This window comes from Drosophila pseudoobscura, chromosome X, assembly GCF_009870125.1.
Source record: "Drosophila pseudoobscura strain MV-25-SWS-2005 chromosome X, UCI_Dpse_MV25, whole genome shotgun sequence".
NCBI lineage: Eukaryota > Metazoa > Arthropoda > Insecta > Diptera > Drosophilidae > Drosophila > Drosophila pseudoobscura.
The window spans coordinates 20,965,251-20,980,370 of record NC_046683.1 but is presented as its reverse complement, the minus strand read 5'-3'; the positions used below and the strand labels follow the sequence as shown (position 1 = coordinate 20,980,370).

At 46.1% G+C, this 15,120-nt stretch overlaps 5 protein-coding genes and 1 non-coding gene across 6 annotated transcripts; 3 read left to right on the top strand and 3 right to left on the bottom strand.

The window, feature by feature from the left end:
* The first annotated feature begins 354 nt into the window (after positions 1-354).
* Positions 355-927, top strand: LOC117184881 (S-antigen protein-like). Its single transcript, XM_033383981.1, has one exon. It carries the CDS (start codon positions 418-420, stop codon positions 835-837), a length of 420 nt encoding a protein of 139 aa, XP_033239872.1. The 5' UTR covers positions 355-417; the 3' UTR covers positions 838-927.
* A 7,281-nt stretch (positions 928-8,208) lies between these two features.
* mst (misato mitochondrial distribution and morphology regulator) lies at positions 8,209-10,252 on the bottom strand. Its single transcript, XM_001355260.4, has 3 exons — positions 10,078-10,252; positions 9,286-10,015; positions 8,209-9,213 (listed from the first exon to the last, which is right to left on the bottom strand). Exons 1-3 carry the CDS (start codon positions 10,156-10,158, stop codon positions 8,300-8,302), a joined length of 1,725 nt encoding a protein of 574 aa, XP_001355296.1. The 5' UTR covers positions 10,159-10,252; the 3' UTR covers positions 8,209-8,299.
* Positions 10,253-10,324: 72 nt separating this feature from the next.
* Mpv17 (Mitochondrial inner membrane protein MPV17) lies at positions 10,325-10,986 on the bottom strand. The gene has a single exon (XM_002133403.3). The coding sequence runs from the start codon at positions 10,864-10,866 to the stop codon at positions 10,363-10,365; it is 504 nt and encodes a 167-aa protein (XP_002133439.3). The 5' UTR covers positions 10,867-10,986; the 3' UTR covers positions 10,325-10,362.
* A 441-nt stretch (positions 10,987-11,427) lies between these two features.
* On the bottom strand, positions 11,428-12,534 carry LOC6901905 (uncharacterized). The gene has a single exon (XM_002133404.3). The coding sequence runs from the start codon at positions 12,432-12,434 to the stop codon at positions 11,496-11,498; it is 939 nt and encodes a 312-aa protein (XP_002133440.1). The 5' UTR covers positions 12,435-12,534; the 3' UTR covers positions 11,428-11,495.
* A 180-nt stretch (positions 12,535-12,714) lies between these two features.
* On the top strand, positions 12,715-14,958 carry Ddx56 (putative ATP-dependent RNA helicase DDX56). The gene is made up of 4 exons (XM_001355261.4): positions 12,715-12,857; positions 12,919-13,670; positions 13,876-14,301; positions 14,361-14,958. The coding sequence occupies exons 1-4, from the start codon at positions 12,795-12,797 to the stop codon at positions 14,794-14,796; spliced, it is 1,677 nt and encodes a 558-aa protein (XP_001355297.2). The 5' UTR covers positions 12,715-12,794; the 3' UTR covers positions 14,797-14,958.
* On the top strand, positions 13,716-13,807 carry LOC6901906 (small nucleolar RNA Z30a). The gene has a single exon (XR_053179.2). It is a non-coding gene; the product is annotated as a small nucleolar RNA Z30a (small nucleolar RNA).
* Positions 14,959-15,120: the final 162 nt, after the last annotated feature.

Here is a 15,120-nt window from a genome sequence, read left to right as displayed (position 1 = left end):
TCGATGGCAAATATTTTGCATACGCCAGCGATAGATGTGGACACAAGACCGATTCCCGGACAGACCAGAATGCGGTCCATCAGTCGCTGGCTTACGTAAGGCAAACATCCCGGCATAGCTGTTTGATCCGAGTTTGGTGCGAGAAAGAGAAAAGGCTAGTTCTGGGAATTCCATCGTACCCCAGTCTGCCCAAGGCCAGTGCCATTGACTGGCGAGTGGGAGCGAGTGGGGTTTACCTTATCCCAACTGACGTTAGTTTGCTCAGCCTTCACACGTCATCGATGAAACACTTGTGGTGTTCCGCTCGACTCTGTGACTCTGTACCCGTCCGTCCGTATATATAGTGCCTTATGTGGGAGCTAAGGTCAGGTGGAGTTGTCTATCACAAACAATCGCACAGAGGTAGCAGATAACAAAATGCGCACATTCATCATTCTCGCTCTCGTAGCTCTGGTCGCTGTGGCCGCCGCCCAAGGACCTGGAGGTGGTCGAGGGGGTCCAGGAGGACCGCGTGGCGGTCCCGGTGGCCGTAGAGGTCCCCCAGGAGGTCGTGGAGGTCCTGGTGGTCCTCAAGGTGGCCCAGGAGGTCCTCCTAGGGGTCCTGGAGGTCCCGGTGGTCCCGGTGGTCCTCAAGGTGGCCCAGGTGGTCCCGGTGGTCCCGGTGGTCCCGGAGGCCCAGGCTATCCATGGGGTCCCCCACGAAACAGCACAACCACAACCACGACCACGAGCACAGAGGCGAGCTCCTCCAGTACTACAGAGGCAAGCTCCACCAGCACAGAGGCCAGCACAGACGCCTCCACCTCCACCGATGCCAGTACCACGGGATCCGATTAACCTGTTCCAGATCTGGCTTGCTATTCTGCTCCTGGGTCATTTCCGATAAACCTGTAAATAAATTTGTAAATGTTCGCACATTGAAGAGAACCTTGTACCGAGCCCTTTGTTGATGGTGATAGTGGTGGTGGGGTAGAACGCGTGTAAGTCCGGCCCAAACAGTGCAAGGAACCTAATCCGCTTATTGAACAATAAGCAGTGCTGTGCGGGTGAGGAAGCCCACTTGTTTAACCTGATCCCACCAGTTGGGTGCGAATTCATTTCCATTCAATTCGAGAATCGAGAATTGAGAATCGACATGGCTTACCTATGCAGGTGCTTACGATGCATGCATCCATCAATTAGTCGGAGGCGATTACCGATTCCCTGTGGTTGGAAATAAGTCAGAATCCTTTACCGAAACAAAGCACCGATAACAATAGCCCGATCCCCGAAACAGCTGCAGCTAGCACTGCATTCTCGGTTGGCCATTCAATCATTTTCCATCTAATTGGGAATTAAATTTGCGTTGGGAAATTCGAAAGTGGTGGGGGGCACTCCCTCCGCTCACTGGAATAATTGGACGGAATTGTTTTCTATTTAATTGTATTTGGTCAATTTCCAATGAATCAACCTGTTAACTGGTCGAAGTTCGCCCACGAACAACTCCAGAGCGACGAGGAACCACAACATACAGGAGCTGGACAGAACAACACTGGACAGAGCTTAGCAGGAAGAGCATGGAGTAGAGCATCAGCAAGAGGATTACGAGGCATTACGAGCTATAAAACAACAGGATTATGGCTTCGCAATAGCAAACACACTCACATCAGGATTCGAATGTCCCTGTATTTCTGTGTGACGCCTCCATATCGAACAAATATGTGTATAAGTAGAAGTACTGGTTCCTTTTCTCAAGGATGGAAGATGCACTGGAACTGAATTTTAAGAAAGCTTTCTAGAAAGTTGCTTTTCTCTTCGTTTGCCAGAGCCTATTCTATCATAATAATCGCCATATTTTAATTTATTCCATGCCTTTGTCGCTGATAGACATCTGTTTTACGAGTCTTTTCAAAAGGTCCGTTACACAGGCTATTGCATAAGCAATCATTATTTCTTTTCAACATAGTCTCCTTTTAGCTCTATAGAGCAATAGAGTCAAACGTTTCTCCAGTTTTGGTGTTCCTTCCAAAAAATAGGATTTGTCAAAGTCCTTAATAGGAAACATAGAAATTCATTTTTGGGTGACCTCATCGTTGGAATCAAATCTCTCTCCGTGAAGCCAGTTCTGCAGGTTCGAAAACAGGAAATAGTCCCTCAGGGCTAAGTCCGGCGAATAGGTTGGGTGAGATGCTCCCTTACCCTAAATCGTAGCCATGGATCCACCTAGCGGTAACCTTTCTCATATCCAAGTGATCATTCAAAATTTAAACCACTGAACACTTTCAATCTCCTATCGACCTACAGGCGGGTGTAGGGATCTCAACTGGGGATCTCAACCCCGAAATTCAGTAAACCACTTTTTACCATTGAAATTGATGGTTCAGAGTTCCCATACTATTTATAAATCTTAGCCTGGGCCTCAGTGGTGGTTTGATTCCGCAAAAAGATTCCTAATGAAATTTACTTTTTTTTCAAAATTACTCTCTTCAAATTAGAAGAAAGTCTGCTATCAATGGCTGTCAAATAATGCAGCGTTTTTTAAATTTTGACAGCAATCAGCTGATAGGCGAGACTAATTGAACAGCCCACTTGATGAGTTGATGATTGAACATCATTCAGATTTCTAGATTATCGAAGGGTACCCCACACCACAGATATCCCCACATATCCACATCTGTGAGGCCTGGTCCGCCTATTGGTCCGATCTTTGGATATCTACTCGCTTATGCTGGGCAGCCAAGCAATCGTTTCTCTCTTTGTGTGATTGGAGCTAATGGAAGTGGAGCGGGTCAAGTGTCAATGTCAATGGGTCAAATGGGTGGTGACCGTGAATCCATAAGCAGTGGCGCGCTTTATCAAATCGCGCTTCATTCGTTCAACAATTAGCACCGATAACGAATTTATTGCCTGGACCTGGAGTGGGGGGTCAATTGAGTTGGACTGAAGTGGATTCGAGTGGAGCATTCACACGTAATAACAATTACAAATGCGCGCGCTCCATAAATCAAGCGATGCCATCTCCTTCTCCCCCTCTCTCTCTCCCCTCTCTGACCAGCTTCCCATTCCTAGCCAGATCTCCTCTCCGGCTGGCGGCTCCTGGGCACTAATTACAATTCAGGACGCGTTGCACTCGAAAGTTGTTGCTCAACACTCGGAGAGAGGCAAGGCGAGGCGAGTGGCGAGTGGCGAGTGCCAGACGACGAGTGCTGGCGGCCTGATGGGGCAGAGTGCTTAACTTCAAAGTAGCAATGCCCATCCACACTCCTTTGTGGCTCGCGCGTGGTTGCCTCCACCTCCACCCCGAAAGTGTTGTTGTAATTAAATTATGTGCCAAGTGACGTCGTCGTAGTTGTCGTTGTCCCCAGCCTCACTCCCAGGCCCAGTAGCCTGTCCTCCTCCGTTGCCGTTGCCGTTTCCATTGCCTTTGCCGTTGCCTTTGCTTCGTGCCATCTCAGATGTTGTGGCAAATTAAGTTTGCTTTTGTTCTAGATTAAAAAGGCATTGAAATGTCGGCAAGGATAGCTAGAGGAGGGTGGCCAGGAGAGCGAGCCAGGGCGGAGTAAGGGTAAGCGGCAGTTAAAATGACGCCTTCGGCCAAATTTAGCTAACTTTGTTAAGTTTGTTTTGCCCTGGGAGTCAGTCAACTCCAGCCAGCTCTGAAGGGTTCCATTGGATGATGAAGTACCCAGTGATAGGGCCATAGGCAGACAAGAAGAGTGTCAGGGTGAGAGAAAGAAATTAAAAATCAACTCGCAAGGAACCAAGCTGAGCACTTAAGTAGCTGACCAACTGAGTAATTGAAGGAACTAATTGGAAATGATGGGACGGTGGGTGCGGGTGGGCGAACCGGGGCAGGCGTTATTCCTTCTACAGATATCCCCAATGGCTTATTTTCCCTTCTGTGAATTCACGTACACGGACATCGGGCGCATGCGGAAATTAAGTGATTTTTTTTAATTTAAAAAATGCGTAGTATATGTATATATATTTTCATTGACTTTCATGGGAAAACCTATTGAAATTGGTACATTTTGGAATTTTCATATTCATGTTTTTCCGTACTATTATCTATTATAAGAAAGATGATTCGTGATAAAATGTTTCCTCAATATTGGACTCTATACAAAAAATCCCACAAATTGGCCCAATCTCGGCTAATGGTACGTTTTTTTTACTTTTACTACCTCGGAATTCGGTGACGTAAAGCCAGTAACGTACGTAATAGTACGGTCATATTTTGGCTTATATCGTTTTTTGGTGAACATACGGCTACCCAATTTGTATTTAACTGGAAAGATTTTTTTCATTTCATTCTCTTTTTTGTCGTACGAATATAACGTAACGCCAGAATGGAAGTGCCCATACACTTGCATATGTAAGTAGTCTTATGACTTATGTAACCTATACAATATATTTTATACGTAACTTAACGTCAATGACTATTTCCGTTCGCAAAAATGATTACCTATTTGTAATTATTTTTATCTCTTTCCAAATTTCCATTTCTCTTTGTTTTTTTATTTCTTAACATGCGATCAACAACGATCTCTAAAACACCTATTCTATCGTTCTCTCCTCCGCCAGGGGGCGAACATTGCACGAGAAAGAGTGCGTGAGAAAGAGAGAGAAGGAGTAGCGCGTGGATGGGAAAAGCGGAAGACACTGCGAAGCGATTCCAGAGATTTTCTTCCTTTATGATGGCGGAAGAGGGCGTGAGTCTGAATACAAAATTTTGCTGCTCTAGGTCTTATAGTCTCAGAGAACTAGGCTTCAAACACCACGAACAGGCGGACAGACAGACAAAGCTATGTATATCGGACTTGACTATATATGTATCTAGTATATAGAACATATATGTTCTTTATGAAGTCGGAAACGCTTCATTTTGGGCGTATAAACTCCTAAACTCTTTGAGTATTGGGCATAATAATCTCTTTCGTTATCGGTGTATTATGTACATTATACATACAGTAGCGGACAGTGAAATGTAGACAATCAAAAAAAGGTGTTTTTTGTTTTTATAAAGTTTTGTTTCGTTTTTTAAGAAAAAAGCTCACGAAAATAACTACAAAATAAAAACGGCTAACGAAACACATTAAAATTTTGAATCCAAAATTCAATTTGGTATTCACTTTTATAATTTTACGGAAAAATTCATTCCAGGTTTTCATTCAGATTGATTCGATGTTTTTTTATCGATTCTTTCAATGCAGATAATTCGTTCAGGATGTGCTAAAGATTCTCGATCGGATTGAAGTCATTACCATTACCCGGCCAGTGCAATGTCCTAATTCCCACTATTAATAATTATTATTTTACCTAAGAAGACCCATAATGCACATACCGCTGAGAGTTCTATAAATTCAAACAATTGAGAAGCAAAAGCTTTACCAATGGAATGATGTTAGTCTGTCTGAAATTTGCTAAAGGAAATTTCTTTTATCGCTCAATCGTTATTGTTTTTTTACATCAGAAGAATATTCCATCTTCAAGGAAAGCGTTATCCAGGACGCTGTAATAAAAACTGTTTTCGAGCTTCCGTGATTCTGAAAGCAGTTTGAGTCATCTGCTTTTGCTAAAGTCGAGTGTAACCGTAATTAAATAGACATAGTCCTACGAAGGTCAATTCTTGGGTCCAGAACCAGGGCTGGATGACAATGCAAGATTTCGTGCCAGTTCTGCAGCAGGCAGACGCGGACCGAAATGGAAACCAAATTACTTAACCTAGAAATTAAATTAGAAGCGAAAAAACACAATATACTCGTACCCGTATATACGGCACAAATATTTTGCCATGCGATGCTCTGTCGGTTCAAAACTGGCATTTCAAATTCCACGCACATATTCCATTAAAGTCGTTGGCGTAATTTTAATTTCGGATTTGGTCCCTTTTCCACAGTAGAAACAACGGAACAGTGGCAGCTGCTGCTTTAAGAAGCCAGCTCTGGAGAAGGAGTTGGGGATCGAGGGCGACTGTGTGCCAATCAAATTGAAATTTAATTTGCACAACAATGCGGCAGGAGCAACCCGAAACTTGACCTGAGAGGAGAGGAGAGGATAGGAGAGGAGAGGAGAAAGCGCAAAGCCGCCTTGGGGCCACTGCGAAATTATGAACCCCATCTCATATTGCTCCTATCCTATATACTCGTACCTATTCTGTTCTGCCTTTATCGGCGGGCGGAGTTCACTCGAGTGTGCCCCGCCTCCCGTTAGCAGTCCATAAAATTGTGATTTACTCCCGTTGAGATTTCAATTACTGCCGCTTTATTGGCAATAAATTTCCGTATAAATTAGGCGGGGAAAACTTTCAATCCAACAGAGTGGCCTGCGTCCGAAAGGGTTAAACAAAACGAGAAGTGGCCGCACGTAGCCACAAAGGTAAAGGCAACCCGGAAAAGGTCCTTTGGGTTAACTGTGGAGACAACAAATAAACCACTAGTATCAGCGGGAGGTGTTCTCAAGCTCAATATCCGACTGGGGGATACCTAACTACATGGAATTCGGAGGAAGAGCTTTGGATACAATAAAAAGGATCGAGCTCCAGGCAATGTACAAATGTTAATAATAATATTTTGATAATATCTTCAAGATTCTCATCATTAAATAATTTAGACCCCATCCCCATAATTCCAAAATAATTCTTCGAAACCTAGAAAAATCCAATATCATGCATAATATCCAAACAAACTTGTAAATAAGTATCTCTACCATCCTATCATCATTATATTAATGAATATCTTTTCACGGCTTTGCAAAGGCAATTCCTTTGTCTGTCGTTTATATACCAGATACTCATGTATTAGATTGGTGGTGGTGGAACTGGATGGTGTAACACTCAGAAGAAAGCGTTTCCGACCCCAAAAAGTGCATATATTCTGGATCAGCATTAATAGCCATGTCCCGATGAGCGCTCAGATCTCAGAGACTATAAGAGCTATATCAACTAAATTTGGTATTCAGACTGTGATATCACACGTTACAAGTCTATTTAAAAACATTGCCCCACCCTCTCAAGGACGAAAATCTGTGGCATCCACAATTTTGAAGAGACAATTGCCGAATCTGGATCAGATCATTATTATAGCCAGAAGCAAAAAAATTAAATTGCAACGTTTTCCACGCGCTTACCCACTCACTCTCTCTCTTTCTTTCTCACACATACTCTACCTCGTGTAGTGGGCGGCAGGTGTTGGTGCGAGAATAGAATAAAGTATAGAATAGAATAGAGCAGAAAAAAAACAGATGTAAAAGAATATAAGGAAAATGGAAACAGATAAAATCTAATAAATAAATTAAAATCTCCCAAACGGTTTGACCTTTTTCCTTTTTTCCATTCTGCTAACAGCATAACCAAACGGCATATAAAATTTATTGTATTAATTACATAAATCATAAGCTCGCATATAAGCATGTACATACTGACATATATACATGTACTGACTGAGTACTGGGTATAAAAGTAGCTAGCAACGTACCCGCTCGTTTTTTATACCCGATACTCAAAATGAATATTGGGGTATATCAGATTTGTGGTGAATGTGGATGTGTGTAACGTCCAGAAGGAATCGTTTCCGACCCCATAAAGTATATATATTCTTGATCAGCATCAATAGCCGAGTCGATTGAGCCATGTCTGTCTGTCCGTCTGTCCGTCCGTCCGTCTGTTCGTCCCCTTCAGCGCCTAGTGCTCAAAGACTATAAGAGCTAGAGCAACGATGTTTTGGATCCAGACTTCTGTGATATGTCACTGCTACAAAAATATTTTAAAACTTCGCCCCGCCCACTCCGCCCCCCCAAAGGACGAAAATCTGTTGCATCCACAATATTGCAGATTCGAGAAAACTAAAAACGCAGAATCATAGATGATGACCATATCTATCAGATTGCTGAATCTGCATCAAATCAGATCAGTTTTATAGCCAAAAGGAACAAATCAATTTGTACTGGCTACGCAGCGCCTGACGTCACGCTCAGACTGATTTTCTGTCTCTCTCGCACGCACTCTTTGTCGTGTTGTTTAATATTAGCGCCGTCTGCCGGAGGAGAGCCATACTGACTTAGTATCGGGTATAACTGTAGAGTTGCGGTGTCCGCAGCAACTCACAACGTTCCCCCTCGTTTTAAGCTCGAGACAGGCTGGTAGCCGAAAAACAGAGGCTTTGAACCAAAGAATGGAGAGACGAGACTGCACTGCGGACAGTCCATGGTGAGAAGACCATAGACATGGGATATATTTTGCGCAACGATGTGGATGAGTGTTTATTGTGTGTATTAATCTAGTCTTATGACAATCGGATATCTTCTTCATAAGAGAATCCACTTACAGGTACTGCTGATCGGCATAGTTGTCGCGGAACTCGAGAAGCTTGTCCAGGGCCGTTTCGTACTCCTCCCGATCGACGGCCGACTGGGAGTACGACTGCAGTTTTCCAATTTGGACACGATGGGTCTGGGTATGGAGATTATCGAGATGGTCGCCAAGTTTGGTAGAGTTCTGCAGGGCTGCCAGCACTGGAGTCGACTCCACGCGGGTACTTGACTCGCGTTCCCCGCCCCCAGCAACCTTGAAGCCGTCCGTGGCGATGTTCGGCTGGAATATCTCGTAGGGGAAAGGCAATTGAGTCTTGAAGGGCAGGGGAGTGGAGGCAGCATTGGTGACACTGCCATGGAAGCTGCACTGATAGTACAGCTGCAGCATCTGAGAAACACTGTTGCAGCCATAGGCAGCCATCCGTAGCTGGGGTCCGGCCGTCTCCTGAGGACGTTTCAATCGACTGGTGGGAATTCCGCGGGCCATCACCGACTGCACCACATAAGAGGTACCAGCCTCGCAACCTGGCGTCAGCTGGGTCAATAGTGATTGGTCGCCGCTGTGGTCCATATAGTCGATCAGGTCCTGCTCCTGCTGCATTCCAAGTGGCAGGGCCATGGCAGCTGCTGTCATCTTCCGTCCAACCGGGCAGACATTTTCACAGAACCGCACCAGCGACTGGGGCGTCTGGCGCAGACGGTAGCTGAGCGTCATGGTGTCCATGAAGGCGGCGAGCACAGCCGAAGTCTGGTAAAGGTTTCCAGTTTTCCATTCGAGGCCTGGCATGCGACGGGACTGTAAGGTGTTGTTCCGCCAGATGGTCTCTAGCGTGGCTAGCGGTGTGAACATCGTGGCCTGCTCGCTGAGATGGTAATAGCTCAGCACGCTGTTCACCACGCGAATACTGTGGGCAGTTCGGGGATCTAACAGGATGATTAATGGAGTTTGGTATACAAGTTATATGGGAAACTAACACAGATTTCAATGTCCCCTACCTGCTTGGTTATATGAAGGAATCCGTGGGTAGTGCAGCGGCAGAACAAAGCTTACGCGACTATATTCATCGTTCAAATGTTCCATGCACTTGCTGGCCAGGCCACTGAAGCCATCGTCTATGTCAAAAAGAATGTGGAAGCCCTGTAGGCCCTCGCACTCCTCCACATATTGGCGAATGCGGTTGCAGAAATCTTCGTTGAAGGCGTCCCCATCCCAGATCTCCTTTCCAGCTGCTTGTGTGGCCAAAGCCTGAACATTGCTGTCGCGAATTAAGTCCGGCAGTACATTGAGTGTGCGCGGATGGTATCTAGCGTACAGGTAGTCAGCCCAGCTACGCGTTGTATCGGCCAGTTGATAGTTCTTGCCGGCCTCTATAGCTCCCTTAAGCAGATCCCGCTGATACTCGGATATCGGGACTTGCGGCTGCTCGCGCACTTCCAACTGATCGACGGTGGAGAGGTTATTTTGCTCAGCACTCTGTCTAGTCTTCTGTAGATGATTGCCTGTTGTGAGGGGCAACAGCTCCTCGTTACGCTGTACATAGTTGCCATATAATTCTCCCACGATTGGCAGATGGGCCAAGTTGCCAGCCAGGTCAACGGAGAGCAGACGAGGCGTATAGGTAGTCTGGCCATAGTCGTTGAGACCTTCTCTGTACAGTACATCGTTTTGCGGCAGCTGTTCCTCGGCCACCTGGCTGCTGGAGCCGTCATACACAAAGTTTGCCTCCTATAACAAGCATAACCGCATTGGATTGAGGAGTGGCAGTGGCAGTGGCTTTTCGAGCTCACCTGCTGATTCCAGAAGTGTGCACCAACATAATTGGCATAGGTGCCAAACTGGAAACTCAAAATCTCACGTGTGAAGTCCATAATATCGCCCTATTGTGACTAATTTGGACGGAATTGCAGGCAGCCGCGCACTTCCACAAACACTATCGATGGAGAGTATATCGATGTGTGCAATCGATAGCTACAACGATAGCGCCCGCGAAATTGACAGAATCAAAGAAAATCCAACACCTTTACACAGAACGTGTGATTTCATTCGCAGAATCTGCTGGATAACTTAGTTTTTTATTTGTTGAGTATGAGAGAAATGTAACAGTTCCAGATAATGGCAATGAACTGTGCATACATCACTTGGTACGGCAGTGGGACGAACGTGAAGTTGACGAACTGGGCCGCCGGCCATAGCATGTAATTCTTTAACATAATCGAGAAATAGCTATTCCGAATGCGGGTCTTGATCTTCTCCGTATCCTCGCCGTTGACGAAGGGCACCATGAACGACATGGCCAATGTGAAAGTCGGCGCAAACACGGTTTGGTCAATGACCATCTTCTTGATTCCGCGCGTCAACGATGGTTGGTCCTTGCTCACCAGCGTCTCCAGCGTCAGGTACCATTTACGTAAAATCGGGCCAACAAACAACAGACCGAGGGCACTGAACCGGGCCGTTCGTCCAGTATCCCATTGCTCGAGCGATTTCTTCTCAATGAACAGCTGGGCAATTGAGTCGCCGGCTCCCATAATTGCGGCCACGTTCAGACCCTCCCTTAAATAGCCACGCAGCGCCATGCTTCTGTTTGGTTGGCCTGTGCAGAGGGGCAAACGAAATAAATATAACCTATTCCGAGTTTGTTTGGTTAAATTTGGGCACGGAAAAGGGTTGTCAAAGCCCTTAAAATTGTAGGATTTTCAAATACATTCTCGGAAGCGTCGAAAGCAACGCTGATATACTATCGATAGTAGAAAAATTAGCAGACCATCAATTTTTTTTGTTCACCCCCAATAGCATCGAGCGCGTGATTTCCAACAGCGATAGTGGAAACTATCGATGTTTTCCCAACTCTTCAAGATAGCAGTTGAACGTATTTTTTATGTTATTTACTTATCGATAGTTGAGCTCACCGATAACTTCATATTTACACTATGAACTATCGTGCACTACCATTAGCAAGATAATTTTAAATAAATTTTAAAACATTCAACGGATAAACATACACACACACCAGCTTTGCCCCGAGCCCTGCTGGTCTCAGATCGACGTACATCTGTATCTGGTCATTGCAGGTTAATTTTCTAGTGCCCACTCAAAATGCTCCAGTAGAAACCAAAGACAACAAAAAAATAAGCAAATGTTTGTTTTCTTAGTTTATTTCGTGAGTTGAATATCCTCACATCACATCTTTCTCCTAGTTCTTCGTTTAGACTTCTCCATTGGTTTTCAGCTTCTTTCGTTTCTTTTTTGGCGCTTCATCGGCGCCGTCCTGCTGGTCATGTTTCACGTCGCCATTCGTTTTGACTTTTCCATTGGCTGTGCGCTTTTTCGGCTTCTCCGCTGACAATAGCTGATCTTGTGAGATCTTTTCTTTTTGTGTGTTATGCTTCTTTTTGGTCCGTACTTTTTTGTCGCCGCTGGTGAGGTCCCCGAGGTTGTAAGAGGCACCATGGCCCTTGGTCATAAAGTCTGGTGTCACGCCAGTCAACACCGATTGACGCACATCTTGCTCTTTCTCCTCCAGAGTCTGTGTTGTTCCCTGAAGCTGCTTGCGGATCTTATAATAGTTTGCCTTATCTCGCAGCAATGCTGATGTCTCAAGACTCCTCTTATTCGCCTCAATCAGGTGTCGGGAAATGGCTTTGGTCACCTTAATGCGCTTCTTGTAATCACGGCCGAAGAACGGGTGGCGCACAGGCATCACGAAGCTCGGGGGAGTAGCAGTTGTTGGGAAAGAGTTGGCCTCCTCGTTGGCGCCAGGCTGCGCTACGTTTAGACGCTTGCTGAGCACCACAACGCCACTAAGGGGAAATTTGCGCACCCTATTTTTGCCCTTCACATTCGTATAACCAATGGATTCGGAGGAGGGTGTTGAATATTCGACGCACCGCACTTGAAGTCCGCCCACAAAGCGACGTCCGGGCATCTTGATGCGCCTGCCCTCCAACGCACTGGGATCCAAGCTCTTAGGGCATTGCAATAGCCAGGCTTCGTGCGTTTGGGCATCGAACTCCTGAAGGCCTCGACCGCAGCAGCTGTTGTTAGCGCAGTTCGGCTTTAGAGCTTCGCAATCGTTTTCTTCTAGAAAGTCTTGGAAAATCTGTTTGACGTGTTTACGTGCATTTATTTTCTGATCATCACCCATTGGGATATACGAAAAAACGATTCAATAAATAATTAAAAACAAACGCCGCTGCCTATCTGCACGCACGTGCTGGGTTGGACTAGTGCTGCAAAGCGCTGGAAATGCCACGCCAGCCCAGCTGATATGAGTAGTATATCGATATGGAAAAAATTGCTTAAATTATTAAATTTATTTAATTATGGCTTAAGTAACCTGTTGCCAAGTCGTATCATTGATTTATGTATTTATATTATATTATATTATATTTCGACTACAGCATGTATCGATAAGTGGCGCACCTTTGCGTTCTGTGCAACACTTATTTATCGGACATAAACACATGTGCGTTCTGTCCGCTGCGCATTTTACAAATTTGCAACAATGAGCAGCCCAGAAAAGTTACCAAAGTTCCATGAACTTGAGTTGGACCATCGTATTCTCAAGGTAGTGTGCAAGGACCTGACCCGTATTACGCGGTTACTCAACTTTCCCATTCGTTTTGTAGGCAGTATCGAAGCTGGGATGGGAGCAGCCCACGCTGATCCAGGGCACGGCGATTCCCCTGCTGCTTGAGGGCAAGGATGTTGTAGTTCGCGCTCGCACCGGCTCCGGCAAGACGGCCACCTATGCCTTGCCTCTGATACAGAAAATTCTCAACTCTAAGCTCACTGCCACCGAACAATGTGTGAGCGCCGTGGTACTGGCCCCAACCAAAGAGCTGTGTCGGCAGTCACGCGCAGTCATCGAGCAGCTGGCCGAATACTGCCACAAGGTTGTGCGTGTTGCGGACATTTCCGGAACAACAAGTAATACTGTGACTGAACGGCATGCCCTCGCCGAGCGCCCCGACATTGTTGTGGCCACTCCAGCCAAGCTACTGAACCATGCCAAGGCCGACGGTGTGGTAGACCTGAAGAAAGTCGAGACTCTGGTGGTGGATGAGGCAGATCTGATATTTGCATTCGGCTATGAAATGGATTTCAAGGCATTACTTAAACATCTGCCTTCCATATACCAATCGGTGCTTGTCTCGGCCACCCTTTCAGACGACGTGGTACGCATGAAGGGACTGTGCCTCCACAATCCAGTCACGCTAAAGCTGGAGGAGCCCGATGTAGTGTCGCAGGATCAGCTAACCCACCAGCGCATCCTGGCGGAAGAGAACGACAAGCCGGTCATCCTGTACGCCTTGCTTAAGCTGCAACTGATACGCGGCAAGACCATTATATTTGTCAACACCATCGATCGCAGCTACAAGTAAGTAAAAAGCGAACCCCTGTTGCTGAATTCCTGTAGTTGAGTCCCACATGATGTTAAACCCAAAGTGAAAGGGAGTGCGCATCTGGCAACAGTTGGCGCACGCATGACCAATAACTAATCTTCTCGCTGATGGATCAGATAGCCCCTGACGAGGCCCCACCATGAAACTTCATATTCAACTCCGCTTACCCCTCTCTTGTAGGATTCGCTTGTTTTTGGAGCAGTTTGGCATACGGGCCTGCGTTCTCAACCCGCAGCTGCCGGCCTCGATTCGCATCAACATGATTAGTCAGTTCAACAAAGGCACCTACGACATCATCATTGCCTCCGATCAGCATTATCTAGAGCGGCCCGATAACGGTTCACAGGACAAGCGCAAATCAACGCGCGGCGATTTCGAGTCTAGCGCCTCGCGTGGCATCGACTTCCAGTCGGTAAACAATGTGATTAACTTTGACTTTCCGCTCGATGTTACCTCATACATTCATCGCGCTGGACGCACGGCCAGAGGCAACAACAAGGGCTCCGTTCTGTCCCTCGTTAGCATCAAGGAGTCTGGCGTAAACGATGCCGTAGAGAAGAAGCTCCGAATAACCTTCAGTGCCAAAAAGGGCGACACGATCATTAAGTAAGCAAGCATGCTAGAATCTCCAATCTGTAAGCAAGCTAAAGATTTTCTTTTCGCAGAAACTATCAATTCAAAATGGACGAACTGGAGTCTTTCCGCTACCGTGCTTACGACGCCTGGCGTGCTGCCTCTCGTGCCGCCGTCCAGGAGACCCGTTTACGCGAAATCAAAACCGAGGTGCTCAACAGCGTGAAGCTCAAGGGCTACTTCGAGGATCACCAACGCGATCTGAACGCTCTGCGTCACGACAAGCCGCTGCGCATCCTCAAAACGCCAAGCCATTTGTCCGACATGCCCGAATACATGGTCCCCAAGGTACTCAAACGTGTCGTCGTCTCTAAAGCCTCTGGCCCTGCCGACGAGTCCTCGGACGCCAAACGCCCTCGTCAGACAGCCGCCAAGGCAGCCTTCGACCGAAAGACCAACGATCCCCTAATGGTTGAATTTGGCAATCGACGCCCTGCCCCCAGACAAAAAAAGAAGAAACCCTTGTAGGCGGGGACTGCTTACCAAGGGTTCCGGAAATAAGCTAGTATATATATATATGTAAGCATTTAGGTGCTTTAGTCTGTAATGGAATGAAAAATGTGTATGTTACGAGTTGAGAAACGATGATAATAATATAAATCTCATCGTGCCATGAGATGAATTGAGAAATTGTAATGTTTCTTCATTGAGCAAGGGAATCTTTGATGCTGAATCTGGACTGCAGAGAAACAAGAATATATAGTTATGCTTCCTGTGGTCAGAAGCGATTCCTTCTGGCTTTTGCCGACATCGACACAATACTAATATGTCCCCTAACCTCTTAGCACCGGG